At 46.6% G+C, this 21,317-nt stretch overlaps 1 protein-coding gene across 3 annotated transcripts; it reads left to right on the top strand.

Annotated features, from left to right (window-relative positions):
- The first annotated feature begins 9,758 nt into the window (after nt 1-9,758).
- On the top strand, nt 9,759-17,622 carry STMN1 (stathmin 1). Of its 3 annotated transcripts, none has more exons than XM_014572160.3 (5): nt 9,759-9,837; nt 13,935-14,004; nt 14,990-15,162; nt 16,568-16,759; nt 17,146-17,622. In XM_014572160.3, exons 2-5 carry the CDS (start codon nt 13,992-13,994, stop codon nt 17,212-17,214), a joined length of 447 nt encoding a protein of 148 aa, XP_014427646.1. In that variant the 5' UTR covers nt 9,759-9,837; nt 13,935-13,991; the 3' UTR covers nt 17,215-17,622. The 3 variants fall into 3 exon arrangements, with proteins under 3 accessions (XP_014427646.1, XP_075765298.1, XP_075765299.1); XM_075909183.1 differs by lacking the exon at nt 9,759-9,837 and adding an exon at nt 11,111-11,200; XM_075909184.1 differs by lacking the exon at nt 9,759-9,837 and adding an exon at nt 12,023-12,116.
- Nucleotides 17,623-21,317: the final 3,695 nt, after the last annotated feature.

Here is a 21,317-nt window from a genome sequence, read left to right as displayed (position 1 = left end):
GATTTCTTAGTTTTTCGAGCACATAAATATATGTTCAAACATCGCTTGCATTGCCCTTTGGGGGCAGGTGCTTTGTCTTTTAAGACAAAACTTTCTCCAAGGTCTGGATTCAGAATAAGGGATGAAGGCCCTGACCCTGCAAACTGATCTGAGCAGATGCCCATGAAAATCCCAACTAGCTTCAAAGAGGCTCCATGCACCTCTGATCGTGTATTTGCATGGATCAAATTGTATGAATGGGGCCTGAGTTTGGACAAATAGCCTGATGGCTCTCAATTAAAAGCAATGCAAAATCCCTTGCAGAACTTCCTAGCACAGAATTCCTTGCTCTCTCTCTAATGATGACTGTAAACTGGGATTTGTACTGATTTTTACCACAGAGCTTTGGAAAGTCACACACAGAGGTGAAGGTAAGAGAAAATCTAGTTTTATCAATATATGTATCAAATTCATGGTCATCTATTGTTTGGGCGTCCCAGTTCTCACCCTGGACATTTGGAATATCACGACATCACCAGGGACTAGAACTCAGATCCTTCTTCCAGCCCCAAAAGCACAAGGTTCTATCACTTGTTAAAGGAGAATCTCCCTAAGTGCTAAGCAGTAAAAGTCCTATGACACACAGGTGGGCAACATAGATCCCATCCAGTGATGTACATGTTTTTTTGCAATATAGTGTCATAGCAGCTACAATCAGCTGCCGTGCACTTAGCCTCTGTCCCCAGGGCTGCTATCCCAGGAGAATTCTCAGAGCTGTGAAATTCACTCCATCTTTTCAGCCTCCAGGGCCCAAGTTTGGTGGCCGTGGCAATGGAGCCAGCAGGGCACCAGGCCCTGACTTCAGAATCTGAAGGGTGAGAAGGATTTCTTAATGTTTCGGAGGATCTGCTGGGTCTAAAATAATCCTCACACGTTTATTGTTATTATTATTTTATTTTACTTTATTGCGCTATTTATTTATTTATTTGTTAGTCTTACAGGAGGCCGAGAGGCCTCATTTGGGATTAATGCGCCACTGTGCTAGGCGCTTGCATGCACAGTGTAAGAGAGACCCTTCCCTGGAGCTGAAATAGGCAAGAGAGAGGGCGGTTGGGAGGGGAGGCAGATGCAGAGAGATTAAATGACTTGCCTGGAGTCACACACAGCAGGGTGGTGACAGCTGGGAAGGGAACCCAGCTCTCTAGGGGCCCTGTCTAGTGTCTTCCCACGAAAGAACGCTGCCCGGAACCACGGTTTTTAACTGTCCAGATTTCCCCCATTTTCGGAGGCATGCACCGAGTCCATTGCCTGCTCCACAGCTCTCCCTGCGGTCTAGGTCAGTGGTCACCAACCAGTAGATCAGGGTCTACCGGTCGATCTTGGAGCCTCTGACAGGTGATCCTGACTGGTTTGGCTGAGAAGCTATCAGGTACCAGCACCTCAACTGTTCCTCCTCACCTGCCCTGCTATTCATGCCCAGAGCCTCAGAGCTGCCCTCTGGGAGCCTCCTGCTTGTGCAGAGTCGGGGAGACAGAGGCAGGGGGGTGCTGATGTCACTCTGTCCCCCTCCCCTGTACCCCGTCTTCCCAGAGTAAGCAGGGCAGGGCCTCAGCAAAGAGGTGGGGCAGGGGCAGGGGCTCGGAGAAGGGGCGGGGCAGGGATATTTGGGTTTGAGGTAGATCCCAGACTGACTTACACTCGAAAAGCGATCTCGTGCTTGAAAAGGTTGGAGGCGCCTGGGCTAGGCGCCGGGAAATCTTGGCTTCGTCTCAGCCCGACGCACACAGCGTGAGCCGTCAGGCGCCTGCAGTCACAGGAGGTGCAGCCCCCGCTGCTAAGCCCCTGCCAGATTGTCTTCCCCACCTGGCCGCTTTCTCTGGCTGCCCATTTGCTCACCGGGTGGGGAGCTGCTCTGTGACCCTGCCTTTGCTCTCCTCTGCCCCTCCCCGTCCTTGCAGATGGGAGGCAGCGGGGGGGGGGGGGAGTGGTGGTGAATGACAGTCACTTTATTCCTGGGCACAGCAGCCTTGTACAGGCCAGCGAGGGGATCTCTGAACAGGGTTGAGCGGCCAGAGGGGAAGTGAATTGGGTCTTAATTATCCTTTTGGAATGGAAACGCCATCGGGCACTCGCCACGCGACCGGCTCACGGCCATCTGCCGCTGGCGACTGACCGCCACGCCGGGGCGCCTCGGCCTCCCGCCGCAGAGAGGGGTGGGGGTTGAGACCTAGGCCCAGGCCCCAGGGGATGGGGCCTTTGCCCCAGTTGCTATAGAGACAGACAGGCAGCAGCTGCTGGAGGAGCAGGGATGGCCGTGACAGCCATTGCCAGGGCCTCACAGGCGGATCGGACTGGGATTGACCAACGGGCTGCCCGTGTGGCTTTCAGTCCCTAAGAGAAACCAGCCTTCTGGGCCCCGGGGGCACTGGGAGTAGGCAGCCTGGCACCTTGGCATCCCCTGCGCTGTGGGCACCCACGATTTCGGTGCTGTTGATTACTGTAGCAGAGGACAGAGGGTTACAAGAGAAAGCATTTTAAAGATCACATGTACTTTCCACAAGCTGTGCTGTTTAATTATTCTCTATTAGGGCAATGAAGCCTGACTTCCCCATTTCACCTTTCTTGTATTGTGATATGTAAACACCAGCTGCGAGTACTTGACAAAGAACGATTTTTTTTTTTTAAAGAAAAAGCTTCCTTCAGATTCACAGAAACCCCCCATTAATTATGGGCCTGATTCTGCAAAGCACAGAACACATTCAATTCTATGTGGTGCCCCGTTGAGTGCAACTAGCAAGGTTTGGGGTTCATCTTAAAATGTTTGTATGTTGGAGGCAGAACCTGATGTAAATGTTATAGGTTGTGTCTATTTTTTATGAGAAAGGATCACTCTCTGTAAGGCACAGCATGAACCACGTAAATGCCTTTCTGGATATTTATACGAATGTACAGGAGCAGTATCCTGATGTAGTCCATGTAACACTTCTATCTGCTAGGTAAAGACCTCCAGATGTGAGATTGCTCCTTGCCTAAGCTTGCATTTGTCATTTGTGGACTACTGTGTTTAATTTTGCATTGATCTATTAAAATGATCAATTTTAAAAAGTGCAATTTAATAATAAACAAATTGAGCTGGATGTATTGTTTCCAGACTTATTTTAAATAATTATAGTTAGGATTTTGAATGCAGTCAACCCACAGACTGAAAAATTGAGAGAATTTTTGGTAAGAATGAGAGAGAAATTTACTATATTTTAAAATGACATTTAAATAATTAAATCCTATTTAAAACACTTTACAGTGTTACACTAGAATGCATTTTAAAGATCAAATATACTTTCTATAAGCTGTGATATTTGTTTATTCTATATCAGGGCAATGAAAACAGACTTCCTGTTTTACCCTTCTTTAGAGCTTGGTCCTGCTGTGAGGGCAGGGGACTGGATTTGATGACCTCTCAAGGTCCCTTCCAGTTCTAGTGTTCTGTGATTCTATAGCCACCTTCTAATCAATTTACAAAGATGGCCAAGCTCTGAGGGGCAATTCCAACTTTTTAGTCTTGTGATTGTACAGCACCTAGCATGATAGGGGTCCATGAATAGGCTCTTTGCTGCTAATGCAATGCACTAAAAATAACTTCACTTTCTATTTCTCCCGCCCAGCCATAATGTAGCAGCATCTGGGTGTTCAGGTTACATAAAGGCTTGTTTTTACAGCTCTCCCATCGGCCCAAGTTTCACCTCATCTTGTCTGCTTTGATCAAGTCAGACTCGTCGCTACCCGTGTCACAGATCTTTAGGTTTAAAAAAACTTGTATTACCAATTGGTTGCCCACCAATTTTGCAGGCAAACTAGCTTTGATAACCTGGGGCCTGGGAGTTTTGCCATGGACTTTAATTGGAGTAGACTCAGTTTGGGGTCTTTTTTGCCATTTCAGATCGATAGTGTGAATGATCTTACGTTACGAGGAATGCACCTTTAAAAGGGTTTTCATCTGAGAACTCCTTCCATTATTGCAAGGTAAATTTCTGTCTTGAAAGGAAGGCGATATTTTTAGGGGTATCATGGGGAGAAGAGATCAATAATACAATGGGTTTTGCCGAGCTGCAGTCTATATCTGAACTCATCTTTTGAATCCCAGAGCCTAATTAGGGACTAAAAAAGAATTAGTGCCACACCCAACCTCTTTATTTCATTTCATTTCATTTCATTTTCAAAGAGCCAGAACAAATGACTTACAGGAACCTTCTTTCTCTGTTGAATATTTTATGGTATCTGTAAGCATTGCTATTCTGTGCATTGTCAAATTCACATTGTCTCTTGTGCTGTATCCCAAGTGAAGGGGTTGACTCTGACACTCTTGAAATCTAATTAGTGCACCTCAAGTGAGCTCACAAAAAACCTACATCTCCTGGCTTCCCTTCCTGCTGCTCAGTTATTTAAAGAGCACTGCAAGCCGGGTGGTCATGTCTGAGCGTTCAGCATTTGGTTATTTGAGGGCCGGCTCACTTCATAGGCAAAGTGTGCAGGATGAAATTCAGCCAAGGTGCAGAGAGTTGATGCAAGTCTCTGCACACTGCAGTACTTAAGATCAGGACCAGGATTACAAGGGGCATAGCCAAGAAAGGGAAGGGTGCCCTTTCCCTGTACTGCATGTACTCAGTGGAGGGGAATCTTTGTGCCGCTTTTGCATTGGCCAGCACATAATGGTTGAGGAGGGGTGGAACCACAGAATCTGTGAGTATGGAGAAACCAATGTAGATTGGCATAGCTGGGCTAGAAGAGTTGCCTACAGGGTGGGAAGTGAATTGCATCATTCGCCATCCCCCAAGCATAGAGGCCAATTACCTAGGAGTTGTGTGGTGGGTCTGAATTTCTTCAGAGAGAAAACCATAGAAGTCAGACAGACTTAAGGTGTGCGGGAGAACAAGCAGGAAACTACCCTAACTATATCACATCCAAGGACATTCTGCCAGTAGCCACTAATGTGGACCAGAACATATTTGAAAAAGCAGGAGTGTTTTAATATAACCCTACATGTATTTTTCTATTCTGTTTTATATTGATTTTTACACCACCTTGCATAGCATCTGAACACCTTTCAGCACTGCATTCAGCAACATCTGTCATGTGATTGATTTTTTTTATGAAGGGTAAGAATTTCAGGACCATAGTGTCCATATATAATAACAACGAATAATGCTTTTGCATTTAGATATCTTGTCACAGACACAGTCATCCTCTAACTTGACATGCCATTGCTTTTCTTGTTTTAGTGGGGAGTAAGGAGAAGCACAGAGAGGGTTTGTGAGTTTCCAACAGGCATGCACTGGGAAAAGGACCCTAACTCCCCAGCTACTGCTTTATCCATAGGGACCCACCCAAGAGTACTGCCCAAAGCAAAATTCAATCCTAAGGAAAGTATTCAGTTACTAGAACTCAGGTTTTCAGCATAAAGATACCAAATAGCCTAAAAAGAGGAAAGCAATAACTTAATAATAATACATACATAAGAGTCTAGATCCTGGTTTAGCGTATATCAGTTGGTTCCAACTATTTCTGCTTCAGTCATTGAAGAGCTCTCATTGAGAAGAAACCATGCTTTGAAAGTCACGTTTATTCTCAGTTTTTGGCAAATTCTGCAGATTCCTTGATTGCTTTGTCTGGTGCATGATGATGGGCTGGAATGTGTGTGAGCAGAAGATCTCAATGTTCTTTACAAACATTAACTCTATGGACATGCTTGTGAGCTACCCTAGGTAAGTAGGATTATAACCTTTGTCCCAATGGGGCACAGGAAGAACTGAGGCAAGGGGAGGATTATATTTAGGAGCCTAATTTCTGTTGATTTTAATGAAAGTCAGGCTGAGCCAAGCCAAAGTGAATTGCTTGAGGTCAACACAGCAAATCAGCAACAGAACTGGGAACAACCCCCTGACTTCAGTCCCCTACTCTAGCCACTAGAAGACTTTGCCTCTCTCTAGGTTTGGGTGCTGGCTCTCTTTTAGGTCCTGTGTCTTACCTGAGAGGCCATCATATTAAAAAACACAGGTGATCATCTTAAGGCCAGCGATAATAATACAGTAGATTGCGACAACATTCCTAGCGCAGAGATTTTGCTACCAATATGTCTGATGTAGAAAATATTTGCTGTTGTTACTTACAAAGGCTTTCTCTGCATAACAAGTCAAATATCTGTCAGTCCATCTACCATGGACATTGTAAGGATGACCATTTAGTACTCAAAAAGCACATTTTCTTGCTGGAGATTAAATGTTCTGGCAACTTAAAGGCACTGCTGTAGGCTGAGTTGTCACCTAATTATGTCAGTCTCTTTGTGGGGTGTTTTGATAAGTACATCACAGAAGCATCTTTAATCTTCATGCTAAATCTGATTACTTCGAGTCCTAATTCCATGAACAAACAGTTCTCTGACTGAGACCTGGAAACATCTGAGAGTACAAATAGCAGCCACCATTTAAAGGAAAAATCTGAATTTGTAACCGTCTTTTTATGCGTTCAGATAATTTTTGAGGCGGGGCAGCAATGTCTGTCCAGAGGCCAAGGTACAGGACTGAGAATCAGAAGACCTGAATTATTTTCCAAGTCTGCCACTGATGTGATGTATCTCCTTGAGAAAGTCACTCAACCTCTCAGTTTCTTTATATGGGGACCCGATATTTACCTTGCTTTTTAAAAGTGCTTTGAGATCCTTGGATAATAGATACTAAATATTATTATTGCTTCCAAAGCAGTTCCCAAGTAATTTGCCTCAAAAGACAGCTCACATGTCACTTCTCACATAAATAATATTTTGTATATTCAGAAATTTCAGAGGGGTAGCCGGGTTAGTCTGTAACTGAAAAAAATTAAAAAATAACAAATAGTCTAGCAGCACTTTAGCGACTAACAAAATTTGTAAATGGTATCATGAGCTTTTGTGGGCTCACCTGAAGACGTGGGTTGTGCCCACGAAAGCTCATGCATGATACCATCCACAAATGTTGTTAGTCTCTAAGGTGCTGCAAGACTATTTTGTATATTGTAATTCAAGGATCTCCAAGTGCTTTACTAGCATTAATTGACCCTGTGGAGGCGGTAAGTGTAATTGTGTCCATTTTCAAGTTGAAGTCAACGGTCACACAGCACGGTGATTTCAACGGGATTCAGGTGCTTTTGAAAATCTCACTAACTGCCTATGTGCCTCTTTGAAAATCTAGTCCCTTGGGGATTTATACTTCCCAGGCTGATTGATGTAGAACTCAAGAGCCCCATCCTGTCAGGAGCTGCGTGCAAGTCCTGAGAGGTCTCAACACTGATTCACTGAAGGCCTGAACCTGAATGGTGCTGCACACCCTCAACCCCCCTGGAAGACAAAAAGCCTGTTTCCATTGAAGTCAATGAGAGCTGGGGGTGATCAATAAACATCGGAAGGACTTACTGCTGATTTATCCTGGAGATTAACCCCTGTTTCTGCAGTTGGTGACCAGTTACAGCTGTAGCTGCACTGGGATAAAGACCTAAATCAAGCGAGGAAAGCTTTGATATGTACAAATGGAATTGAGCTTGCTTTCAAGTAGGTGCAGCTCTCTATGGCGTGACCTTGGTTCCTAGCCACCAACTGCTGAAATCCCCAGTTTAAAAAACAAGGCCATGGCCACCTTTCTGTATCCTGCAGTGTCCGCCTCAGGCTGGACCATTGTCCTTTCTTTCTGCCAAGATGCACGTATTGGTTACCTGGTTTGGGTAGGGTTAGGTTTGAAATAGCATATTTACTCTTAGGCCCTGAATTTTGGTGGCTATACTGTAAACACTATAACTGATTTTCATACTGAAATTTCTCTTCCAAAATGTGAACGTTTGGGAAAGCCTGAAATAAATGGAAAGATTGTTCTTATTTGCAAAGAAGCCCGCTACCAAAAGCTGCTGGGCTTTTGCACTCAAAGGAAATCTGCTAGGTCTCCCACAAACAATGCCTAGAAACAGTGGTGCAGTGTAAATTATGTTTGATTTTCATGTACTCCATTTTCCCTGAGAGATCCACTGTGTTGCTTCTCTATGCACACCCATAGTTAGACAGCCCTAGCCTAAAGAGAGTAAAACAAAGCAGACAAAGGATTGGCAGGGGAAGAGAGCTGAAGTCATTTGCCCAAGATGACACAAAAGAAAGTAGGTAGAACTGGGCCCTAGCCAGTGTACAATGCTGCCTCTAAATTGTACAGGTTATATGGGGAAAAGATCTTAGTCTCAGAGATAATATTGGATTCAGGCCTTCTTTTGTTTTTAGTTCTTAACAAGGGGCAAACAAGCCAAGATGTATAGAGTCTAGCCCCATGACGGGTCACAGGATTCCAGTCCCTCTCCCTTTTGCAGGAAGTACTGATTATATTTCTTCACGTCTCTGTGGAGGTCCTGGCACCTGGAAGTGGCAGGAATTGCAATCAACCTCTCTTCCCCCCGCAACCCCAGGAAATTAGTCTGACTCTTGAGATCACCCCATGACAAGCTCATCTGAGGAAATGGGTTTTGCCCACGAAAGCTCATGATACTAAATAAATAATTTATTAGTCTCTAAGGTGCCACAGGGCTACTCATTTTTAAAGTTACAGACTAACAGGGTGACCCCCTCTGAGACTTTTACGCTCTCTTTTTTCCTAAAAGGCTTTAAAATACAAACAGGCACCTAACAAACTGTTGAAATCACATGGATAATAATAACTGTATAAGAAAAAAAGAACCCTTGACTTAGGAATGATGCTTTTCAGCAGGTTCAGTTTCCAAACAACATTTAAAGCAGTGTAATCATAGCCTGAGAGAGAGAGAGATTACAACTAGACCCCTTGGCTCCTGTTTCTCACTAACCTGTAGCGGGCTTGTTCACATAGGATGCACCCTGTAGCTGGAGCAGCACCGGAGCTATTTTTCACAAGAATACTTAGGTCCTTTACTTACGAACTGGTCAAGCAGATGGCTCTCTGTTTAACATTGCACTAGCCACTAGTTCTTAACATCGGCTCTAAAATGCTGCTTACAAACGGCTCTTGCTGTGTTGAGCTAGTGGATCCAGCTGAAACCTAGTTCTAACAGTTCTGCCACAGGATGCTGTTTCCATGGAAATAGACGTTAGATCAGCAAGAAAACCAGAGCAAGCGTTTAAAATAATCATTGCTTTGAAAGCTTTATAGTTTTCTGTCACAATATTAACCTTCCTTAAGGTAGGATTTTGTGTGTAAAATCCTTGTTTTTTAAAGTATGCACAACAGGGGTGGATCTCCTTTTAATGAAACCTCTTATTTCAAGACTTCAGGTACAAAGCCTTTGAAACAAAGAGCTAGGCTCGCAACACATTAAGGCTGCTCTTCCCAGGTCATTTACCGCTCCTGCCTGTTGACTTTTGATGCAATTTAAATGAGTGGATCACAAAAATTACCGAGGGAATCAAATGGAAATAATTGTGAAAGAACACATGAAAACCCCAGCCCCTTCATTCAAAGTTCGCCCGGGAATTATGCTTAGTAATGCAATATCAGAACCAGAATTATTCATAATCTACCCCTGCCTAGCACAAAGGGGTGGGGGCTCTGAAGCAGTTCACAGGTGCGTGTGAAACGAGCCTTCTGGATGGGGGTTGAGGCTAGCGGCGAGGCTGCAGGGGCTTCCAGTGGAGCCGCTGCCCAGAGTAACGCTGTCTGTGACAAGCCTCAGTGGAAGGAGCACTCCGCTCTTTTCCCCCGTGATATCCCGCCCCCGGGCAGGCTGGGCTGTGGCGCTTGGGGGACGTCAGCAAGGCAGGCTGCGTCCCTTGGACCAAAGCTACAAGCTGCTCTCTGTTCTGCTGCCGCTCGGCACTTGCAGGCAGTAAGCTGGGGTGTGATGGGGGGTGTTGTGTGTGTGTGTTGGGAGGGAGTTGGGGGTATGCTGGGTGTGTGTGTTGTGTGAGTTGGGAGGTAGAGGGTCTGTTGGGGGGTGTAGGGAGGGAATTGTGGTGATGGAAGTGTGTGACAGGAGGTTGGGGAGGTGTTGGGAGGGAGTTGGATGTTTGTGATGGGGTTGGGGGTGCTGGGTGTGTGTTGGGAGGGAGATGGGGGTGTTGTGTTTGTGATGGGGGTTGGGTGTGTTGGGGTGCTGGGTGTGTGTGTTGGGAGGGAGTTGGATGTTTGTGATGGGGTTGGGGGTGCTGGGTGTGTGTTGGGAGGGAGATGGGGGTGTTGTGTTTGTGATGGGGGTTGGGTGTGTTGGGGTGCTGGGTGTGTGTGTTGGGAGGGAGTTGGATGTTTGTGATGGGGTGGAGGTGCTGGGTGTGATGGGAGGGAGTTGGGGGTGTTGTGTTTGTGATGGGGTTGGGGGTGCTTGGTGTATGTTGGGAGGGAGATGGGGGTTGAGGTGCTGGGTGTGATGGGAGGGAGTTGAGGGTGTTGTGTTTGTGATGGGGGTTGGGTGTGTTGGGGGGTGTTGTGTTTGTGATGGGGGTTGGGTGTGTTGGGGTGCTGGGTGTGTGTGTTGGGAGGGAGTTGGATGTTTGTGATGGGGTGGAGGTGCTGGGTGTGTTGGGAGGGAGTTGGGGGTGTTGTGTTTGTGATGGGGGTTGGGTGTGTTGGGGGGTGTTGTTTGTGTGATGGGGGGGTCACTCCGCTTTCTCTGCCCCGATCCGCTCGCACGGGAGGAACAGGCGCCGCTGTGGCCTGGCACGTGGAAGAATTAGCCCGCGCCTGGCCTCTCCCCGGGCGTGTCCCGGCGGCGCAGGAGCCGGCTCTGCGGAGGGGACCCAGCGCTGGGCCGAGCCCCTCGGGGCAGCCTCCGTCGCCCTGGCCCCTGCGGGCGGGCGGGGCACCGGCAAGAGACAAAGGGAGTCCCGCTCCCCCCTTGCACACGTGGGGCCGACGGGCAGGGCCGGGGGCGCGCGTCGCCGCGCGTGGGCGAGGGGAGGGGTAGACCCTGCCGTCCTGGCCCCCCCACCCCCGGCGCCCCCGGCAGCTTCGTCCGCGCCGGGCCCCCCCCGTCGACCCCCTCACGCCCCCTTTTGTGGACTACAGATCCCAGCGTGCACCAGGCGAAGGGGGCCCGTGAGTCCCCCCCCTTCAGCCCCTCCCGCGGGGCGGCACGTGCCGCCGCTCTCGGCCAATGGGGGAGGGGCGGGGCGGGTCACGTGCCATTGTTTGGCGCTTTTGTGCGCGGCAGGTCGGTTAAGAGCGGAGTGTGGCCAGCGGCGCGGACGGAGCAGGTGGGGAGCGAGCGGGGCAGGCGCGGCGGGGGCGCCCGGGGCGAAGCGGCGGGACGGGAGTGGCGCTCGGGGGAGGTGACGGCCGGGGCCCGCGAGGGACTTTGGGCGGGGGGAGTGAAGGCGCCGCTCCCCTGACAAAGGCGCCGGGGCTGCGGGAGACAATGGGCGGGGCGGGCTCCATTGTCTCCGCCGCGTGGGGCTCGGGCGGCGCCCGGCGGGAAGCGCCCCCCCCCCCCCCCAGTCGGGAGGGGCCGTGGGGTCCGGCTCGGGCAGCGGCTGTTGTGCGCGCCCCCCGCCCTGCCGCTGACAGGACCCCGCCATTGTTCGCGGCGAAGGGGCGGCGCCCAGCGGGCGGGGCCGCGGCGCGGTGGCGGGCAAGGCACTGGCGGAACCGGGCCCCAGCTCGCGGGGCTGAGTGGGGGGGGGGAAGAGGCTCCCCGGGGCACGCGGCTGGCGCCTCAGGACCGCGGAAGGCGGGAGCCGCTATGTGGTGAAACAGGCGGGAGGGGGTAGCTGGGGAGGGGGTGCCCAGGTGCCCGGATGGTGCCGTTGGCCCCGCCCCCTCCCCGCAGCCCCTGCGCGCGCTCTCCAGCGGTTTGAATTCGGTGCGGTTCGAAACGCGCGTGCAGGGGGCGGGGCTTGCAGGGATCCCTGCGTCACGCTCGCTTCTGAGTGGCTGTGGGCGACTCCTGGCCCTGCCTCCCCACGCGCTGTGCCGTGCCCGCTTTCAGCCCCGCTCCGCCTGCGGGCTCTGGCCCTGCTCCTGCAGCTGGTGATCCGCTCCTCGTCTTCCCTCTTCGACAGGCCAGCCGCTCCTAGCCGTCTCGCTCGACCTGCGCAGCCCGCCCCGCTTCTGGGGTTTAGAACCCATCGCCCCTAATCTGGCAGTCCGCGCTCAGTGTTCAGTGATAATTCTGTGCGTTTATGGCGCTCTTCATCCAGGGGCTTCTATATCGTCCCAAGCAAGAGTCTGCATCGGGAGTGGGAGTGGATCCGTGTCTGTGTCCTGAGACACTTGTTACCATAACTGGCCCCTCTCTAGTGGATTCTCTGGTTAGAATGCTGGGCTAGAACTCAAATTTGAGTCTGTTCCTGACTCTAATACTGCTCTGTTGGGTTCCTGGGTACATCATGCCCCCCATTAAATTGTGGATAATGGTACAGTCCATCTTGTAAAGTGCTTTGAGATCTATGGATGGAAAATGGCTTTAAGAGCCAAGTGTTACAAGATGGTTATTCTCCAAGAATGTTATAATACAGCTTGGTTTCTGTTCAGTAGATGTGTACCAGCCATAGCATGTAAATGAGGGAAATTTGGGCCTATCTGCAAAAGCACACCAAATGGTCTCAAGGGACAGCTGTCTTTGTTTCATTGTAGTTTTAAATGCTGTGTTGACTGAGTCTACATTGTCAGTGCGATTATCTGGGACTTTGAATAGGCTGTACTCCCGAATCCATTCACAGAAGCATAGAATGCTAAAACTGGAAGGAAATGCAAGGGGCTGTCCAGTCCCCTGCACTAATGGTAGAATCAAGCATCATCTAGACCAGGGTGGGCCACTTCATGTATTTTGGGAAGTTCTGATGGATTGGCTCCAGGCCCCTGGAAAGTCAGAACTGGGAGCTAGAAAGTGGCTCCAGGCCCCTGGAAAGGCAGAACTGGGAGCTAGAGAGATACTGTGTATATTTGTCAGTGTGACACAAGGTTGTGTGGCACAGTATTTACAGTCACTATGTAGAGCAGAGAGTGTGTGCCATTGAGTCTGGGGGGGTGTGAGAGCGCTGGCTGCTGGAGAAATGTTAGGAACAATGCAAATGCCTCTTTGCAACACACTCATCTTGGTCACCATTTATATCTCAGACTGAAGCAACATTCCTATATGTTCCTCTTCCTGACCCCCTAGTCTGTAGAGATGGGGTATAGGGACTAGGAGAAGACACTGACATCGGCTTTTCACTCCTATTATCTTCTCCCTCTCATCCTGCACAGTAGGAAGGTTCTGGGTGCAGCTTAGTGCAAGATGGAGCGAGGAGGGGCAGTTGGACACATGGTGTAGCTGTTGCTGGCTGATTAGTAGAGTGCAAATACTTACAGCTGGGGGGGTTGGATTTTGCCCAGCATCTAGGCCATCCCTGACAAGTGTTTGCCTAACCAGCTATTAAACTTCAGTGATAGTGATTCCACAACATTGCTAGGCAGTTATTCCAGTGCTTAACCACCCTGACAGTTAGGAAGTATTTCTTAAAGTCCAACCCGAACCTCTTGCTGCAGTTTAAGCTCACAGCTTCTTGTCTCATCAGAGGAGAATGGTTGTTACAAAGAGAGAGGAAAAAATTAAAGTCCACTTCCTTAAGTCTATTGGGCCACCCTTGACATTTTAAAGTGTATTAACTTCCTCAGTTTGACTTTTTATTGAAAAAGCAGGATAAGTAGCCTCTTGTGGAGGCAAAGAAATTACTGGACTAAATACTTACTTTGTACTTCTAAATTGCAAAGGCCACAAAAAAGGGCTGAAAGTACTCCGAGCTCAACTGAGCCCCCGAGTCCCTGAAATAATGGAAACCTCTCCAATTGCCTAAATTTGCCACAAACAAATCAGAGTTCAAAGGGATCCCAAGGGTCGTTTTGTTGGTAATTAATGTCTCTTCAGTATTCAGTACAAAGTGATTTTAATGGGAGTTGCATTCTGCTGTGGTTGTTGACTCAAAGAATTAATGATTATTAATTACTTAGGGGTTCAACTGATCCGAGTCTTCCTGGAGCACGTTTCTGGTGCCTACCTTCTTAGTCATGGCTTCTTCTGGTATGTAATGTTAAGAACATTTTATTGAATATTCCTGTGTTAGATCTTTTTAGTAACTTGTAAATATTTTGAATGAAAGGGAAGTTCCTTTACCCCCTTTGAGCTTAAATAAGCAAAATACTATTCTCTCAGTGTAGGGGCTAGAAAACTAAATGTACGTGAAAAGCCTTGTCTGTTAGCAGATAATGTGTAGATGAACTGAAAGCCATCTGCTTTGATGAAAGTGACTATACAATGTGGATGTGATGCCTGAAGTCCTATAAGCAGATAAGTCAGTTCTGCAGGATTTTTAGGAGCCATTTGTGTGCTGTCCTGCTGAGTAAAACACTGCACTGGGACTTGGGAGATCAGGGTTCAATCCCTGACTTAACAACAGCTTTCTGTGGAACTTTGGGCAAGTTATTTCCCTCAGTTCTCCATTTACAAAATGAGGATATTTGCCTATCTAACTAGGGCAGTGGTCCCCAAACTTTAGAGGTGCCCGGGGGCGGGACCACTCATGTGCTGGGCGCCCAGGGGTGGGGGCTGCGGGTCCTGGGGCACGCCAGGGGCGGGGATGCCCTCGCACCCAGCGCCGGCATATGCCCCGGGGCCGCCCGAGCGCCTTGTGCCATGGACCCGGCGCCGCCGCCTGGGACCGGCGCCATGTGCCCTGGGGCTGGGGCCACCCAAGCGCTGCGCACCAGGCGCCGGTGTGTGTCTTGCGCTGGGGGCGGGGCCGGCCCAGGTTGTCGGCGGGCACACACAAATGCCCCGGCGGGCGCCGCTTTGGGGAACACTGAACTAGGGTGTTGTGTGGAAGGGGCTATGTGAATTTAAAAACAAATGTGGTGTTGGTCTATGCTGCTGCTTTAAACAGGCTAAACTGTTAATTTTAAACTCTCCATTCGACAGCTGGATTATCTAAATCTAAGAATCCAGTGTAATGAAGTAAAAGTCATTGCTTAAACTGGCTCAAAATACCAGTGTCTTGTCATTCTCTTAGATATTCAGGTGAAGGAGCTGGAAAAGCGTGCCTCTGGGCAGGCATTTGAGCTGATACTCAGTCCTCGTTCAAAAGAAGCAGTCCCAGAATTTCCCCTCTCCCCTCCAAAGAAAAAGGATCTTTCATTGGAAGAAATTAAGAAGAAGTTGGAAGCTGCAGAAGAGAGACGCAAGGTAAATCCAAAGTAACAGCAACTAAAAAGGGCCAGTCAGGTAAAGCTCATTTGAAACATGCACAAACCTTTCTGATAAATATAAACTTGCAGGACTAAATCTTAATAGAAGCATTCATTTGGACAAACAGCTGGTTACCTACATTCCATCACTGCTGCAAAAGAGCAGAAGAATGTTTGCTTGTTAAATGGCTTGCAGTGAAACTTCTAAAGCTTACTCAATTGTGTTAAATATATTTTTTAGATCTCTCTTTTATTCCTAGAGACCTTTCAGGGCTGCCCTTCTCTCTCCCCCTCTGCTCCCTCCTCCCCTCACTTCCTATTTTTTGGGGGGAGGGGGGAGAGGGGGAGAGAGAAGTGGCATTTAACTTGAGACCAACAAGTAGCATTCTCTTTATTAACTGACAGGTTGTCTTCCCTATAGTTGTTGTGCTATCTTATACTTCACGGCTACGTCTACATTGGCAAGATTTTGCATAAATACTCTTTAACGCAAGAGTTTTTGTGTTAGAGTATTTGCGCAAGAGCGTCTACACTGGCATGTGCTTTTGCGCAAAAGCATCCGTGCCAGTGTAGATGCTTTCTTGTGCAAGAAAGCTCTGGTGGCCATTTTAACCATCGGGTTTTCTTGCGCAAGAAATTCATGTTTCCTGTCTACACCGGCCTCTTGCGCAAGAGGGCTTCTTCCTGAGCGGGAGCATCATAGTTCTTGCGCAAGAAGCACTGATTTCTTGCGCAAGAAGCACTGATTTCTTACATTAGAATGTCAGTGTTCTTGCGCAAGAACTTGCAGCCAGTGTAGACAGGCCCATATGTAAAGTCTTAACTCCTCCCAGAAAAATCTGGTTATTAGAAAAATCAGAGTGTTATTCAGAGAAACACTCTGCTGTTGTGATACAGCTTTACATGTGTAATTATTATACATGCAAATTTTATAAATTAGGTCATACATGCAAAGGCTCTTAACACAAACATAACCTCTGATTTTTGTGTAGTAGTTATTGTCCATAGGTTCATGCAAAAACATAGTGACTTGAGGATAGAATAATCCATTCTACTTGGCAGCAGTATTCCCTTACACTAACTGCAAGAACTTCTTTTCTTGTGTACTCAGCTATGATGGAATCTAGACAAGTAGAGACTGTACTAGGGATTTGTGCCTGATGCACATTAACAGGGCTCAACGAATAATGTAATCTACTCGCCTGTGACGAGTAGATTACAACCTGGAAGAGCGATCTGTGCATGTGCAGAGCTGCCTGGCTGGCGAGCAGGGCTCGCCGCCGCTTGGTGAGCCCTGCACATTAAGATACAATTTCAAATGCAATAGGCAGTAAAACTGGTTTACGTTGGAGACAACCTTGTCATCTGTCTTGTGTCTAAACATGCATGGTCTATCTTGTTAGTCTCATGAAGCAGAAGTCTTGAAGCAATTAGCTGAGAAACGAGAGCATGAAAAAGAAGTGCTTCAGAAAGCAATTGAAGAAAATAATAACTTCAGCAAAATGGCAGAAGAGAAGCTGACCCACAAAATGGAAGCTAACAAAGAAAACAGAGAGGCACAAATGGCTGCTAAACTGGAGCGCTTGAGGGAGAAAGTAGGTGCAGAGTTCCAATTGCCACTGGGGAAGAACTTTTGTATGTTTTGTATTAGTTAACCAATTAATGACAGAGTGGGGTAACTTTCTAAATAGACATCTGGGGGTATCTTTTGGTCAGTCGCCACACTAAGGATTATACAGCTTACATCCTTCAGACCTATAGTAATTCTGGGAGGAGGGACTGGAGGGAATTTATGCACTTTAGGAAAGAAAGCAAGTTAACAGATCTTCAAAACTCAGTGCTGCATGCTATAATTCATCTTGTCCATTGGGGTCAGATGTGAATGTTTGGCAGCTGAAGTGTAGACAGTGCTGCTACAAACCTAGAGTCTTAGTAGACTCGCTCAAACAACTAATCATTCAATTACCTTTCCTTTCTTCAGGACAAGCATATTGAAGAAGTACGGAAGAACAAAGAAGGCAAAGAACCTGGTGAGAATGAAAGTGACTGACTTCATTCTGGGAAATAACTTTCTTCCCCTCCCCTAAATATCCAAAGACTGTATTGGCCAGTGGGTTTTGTTGAATTTCTAGAAAACTGATGTAGAGCTGTATAGTTAGATCCAAACTGTACACTTGCTTTGGGGACTAAAGGGGAGATCTTGCGTGTTTCACTTTTTTTCTAAAGTGGTTGTCTTTCCAGTGTAGCTATCTTCTTGTTGCATCCTTTTCTACTCCAGTGCACTTGCTACTGGGCTGATGGCTAGTACTGTATAAGCTCTGTAAGACATGTTTGTGAAAGGAATATGTAGTAACAATTCCATGCTAAGTATCTGTTACACTTCAAAATCTGACTTTGTCCCAGTCTTATAAGATACTACTGTAACTGAGTGACTTAATAAAGCTGCACAGTGCTATTACCATAAGTGAATTATTTCTGGAACTAGTATGATACCAAAATTGAAACTTTTTTAATAGATGACTGAAATAAGACCACCTTTCAATGTTAGAGAGAACCCTGAAACAGCACTTTTTTCCTTTTCCTTACACTCAGCTCCTAGATATACTGTATGGCAGCCTTTTCCCTAGAGCTGTCTTCATTGTTTTAATCTTACAATAAGAGCCTTGTTGTGGCAGCTCAGCAGTTGTCAGCTGTTACTGTTCTTGTTTAAGCAATCCATAATCACCTCCCTCTGGATGTTGATACTCAACAAATATGTCCTTGTTACCCCATGACTAATCTGACTCTTTTTCTTTGTTTTAAAACAACTTTTCTGGAAACACTAAGTGAGCTATCTGTCACCATGCAGCTTTATGGAGAGACTTCAGTGGAAATAGTGACTTCAGACTTGAGACACTGTTCTTGCTGGGGTTATCTGCTTTCCTAACCTAATGGCAAAGAGGCTTAAATTTAAAGATGGGCATCTTATCAAGACTTCCAGTATTTGCTATGGTAAAGTGCAATCTATACCTCTTACCAGTTCAGAGGGGTCACACTTTGTGAGCAAAACATACTTATTCTAGCTAAAGCAGTAGTTGGTGCTTAAGGGGGAGTTTTTTTTTTTTCAAGGTACCAAGAACAGTTAAGCATCCAACTCCTATTGCTATCCTTGCAAAATAGTCTGTCTACTTCCTTAATTACTAAGTAATAGAGGTAGCTGTGTTAGTCTGATCTTACTGTTGGCTGATACATGTTCCCTATTTAACTCAAGTCAAGCCAGTCTAATGGGAGAAAGATCATCACTGCACTTACTGACACTCAGCTCAGTAAGCTTTGTTCAAAGTGAAAGACTTGAGTGGTTCCCAACCTTTCCAGGTGGGGACCCATCTTGACAATTCAGGAAGACTTGGTGACCCAAGACAATTCAAACATGGGGGAGGAGCAGAGGCAGAGCCACCTGAGGAGACACTTGGTGACCCTTTTGAAATGTAATGGAGATCCATATTTGGGTCCCGACCCATAGGTTGGGAAAACCTACTCTAGGAGGAGTCTTGTGACTGTAGGCTACAAGAGTCTGTTCACTGAGGTAAAGGAATAACTGCTAGTTGTCTAGGTAAATAGCTACTGGACCATATGATCTCTAAAAATGAATTCTACTCATGTCAAGCATAAACGGAAATCTTGTAACTTGGACTTCTGATATAATCTATTTCAGAGAACATTTGTAGCTAAATACAAAATACCCCTTGAATGGCTTGAACACCCTAGCCTGTTGCCCCGGAAGCTTGTGTAAATCTTGGGGGAAGATGAGACCCTGGTATCATGTGAGGCACCTAATGGCTCAATTTCAGGAACACTGAAGACTAACTGCTCCTGACCAGCTAGCATTTTGAGTGGTCAGCACTTCTGAAACAGCTCTCAGACCTCAAAATTAGACACCTTTTCTTTTGTTGCCCTTCAGTTTTATTGCAACATTTACTTCAGTACAGCCCTACTTTATGGGAACACACATCATGGGGCAAATGATATCCTCAAAATAATGTACCATTCAGTTGAAAGTGACATTTGTGTAGTGATGAGAATTGCTGTTTATCAAGTGATGGCTGGCCCAGGGTTCTTTAGGGTTTTTTAATTGCTGACCTGAATTCCAGGATACTTCAGTTTTCTGGGAGTGGTTAATGTTTAAACCTTGTTTCTGTAGCTCCTTACAGAATATGTATGTGGACTGTCTGCTTGATGCTGTATAAATGCAGAACAAAAAGAGACCCTGGTCCATGACTGGAATTCCTAGCTGCTACCTGTTATACTAATAGTTATGTCAGAACTGATCAGCTCAAAAACCTATTCTGTATATTTAGCCCAAGTGGCAGGGTGCATCTACTCATTGGAGGAGGGACCAAATAATGGGGAGTCAGTACAGATGCAGAGGGGAAGTGACTTAACTGAGATTATGTAACAGTCAAAAATGAACCCTAGGTCTGGCAATTACCAGTACAGTGCATCTCTCCTGAAAAGAATTCTGTTGGACTTACACTACTCTTGTGGGGAGAAAAAAGTGAGAGGATACCAAAGTATTCATCACATAGGTGACAAAATCAAGGGGAAAAGCTCAGCCTGGAAGAGTGAAGAGCACTGCCAACTGGAATGTCAACATTACATCCTCCAGTAGGTTGCCAGCTGTGCCCTGGAGACCTATTTAAAGTTCTGGTCATGCATGACCAGATCTTGTAGTATCCCAAATGAACACAACATGAGGGGGCTATGGCTGAACTAGTCTCATTCTATTTTAGAAGGGGACTGCTGGAAGAAGGCTTATACAGGAATTTGAGAAGAGAATGAAAACATGAGATACCTAGGAACTGAGGATAACACAGTAAGGGGAAAAAGGGAAGTAATGGACAAATTCTTGTTAGAAAGAAGACACCTTTTTTCACAGTGTGGGCCTGACCTTTGGAACAAATTACCAAGGGAAGGTGGATTCTATCTCTTGATGTCTGCAGCTGAAGATGCCCATCTACAAGCTATGCTTTAGCCAAACACAAGTTACTGGGCTTTTTACAGGAAAAACAGAACATTTCATTGCCTGTAACACATAGGAGATAATACTAGATGATTTCATGCTCCCTTTTGGCCTTGATATTTATGAAAATACAAATTAATAATTCTTTGGTCCATATTAGAATTATTATGGCTTAGGAAAAGACTGAGACCAGATGTGTTTTTTTTTTTTATTGGTTTAACTATTAAGAAGGTGAACGTTTAGCCCGTAGAGACAGGAGCAGCTCCCCACCTGTGGACAGGGACTGTTACAACTGGGATACACCTCTCAGGTATTGTTACAAGTTGTCTGCTGGCTCTGGAAGAGGTCACTGCATTCACATAGGTCCTAGGACTTGTCTACACAGGGAAGCTGTTGCAAAATAAACTAGGGTGTGAATTTCTAACATGATAGCTATTCCACACTGCTTCCCAATGTGAACCTCTTATTCCAAACTGAGTAATTTTGTGCAGATTCAGTTTATTGCACTCCCAAAGTGGTTTAAACTAAACTGTATAAAGGCACTTGGTGCAGAATAAGGATATGTCTACTGCCTGGTTTATGAGGTGGGCAGTGTAGTCACTCTATTGCCAGGGAAAAGCTCTCCTGGTGATAAACTCCCTCCCCACACACTCTGAACGAGCGGTGGTAGCTTTATCACCAGGAGCATGGCTCCCAGCAATATGGTGCTTTTCAGTGCTAAAACTTTTGTCGCTTGTGTGTTTTTTCACGCCTGTGCATGATCAAAGTGTTTGAGTTGATACATAGGGTCTACACTGCCACTAAGAGTGCAGTGCAGAATAGTACTGCAGACTATTTCCCTATGTATTTAAGCCTTTATTCTGCATGTTTTCAGGGTTACACTTGCAATAAAAATGCTACAACATTAATTTTTTTTTTTAAATGGAAGCTCAGATTCTGAAGCCCAATTGTGAATCAAGGGGTGTAATCCATATCGCAGACTCCTGGATTGCATAGAGCTCTACTACGACACAGAGCCTCACATGGTCTGCAGCTAGTAGCAAAGATCTATATTCCTTTGTAAATGGCTTTGTCCTACTCGATACTGTTCCTCCTGCTCCAGAACAGAGGGCTATCTTTCTATATATATATATATATATAAAAAAAAATCTCCT

This window comes from Pelodiscus sinensis, chromosome 25 (assembly GCF_049634645.1).
Source record: "Pelodiscus sinensis isolate JC-2024 chromosome 25, ASM4963464v1, whole genome shotgun sequence".
In the NCBI taxonomy this organism is placed as follows: domain Eukaryota; kingdom Metazoa; phylum Chordata; order Testudines; family Trionychidae; genus Pelodiscus; species Pelodiscus sinensis.
The sequence above is the reverse complement of the archived record's forward strand: the minus strand, read 5'-3'. Positions and strand labels throughout refer to the sequence as shown.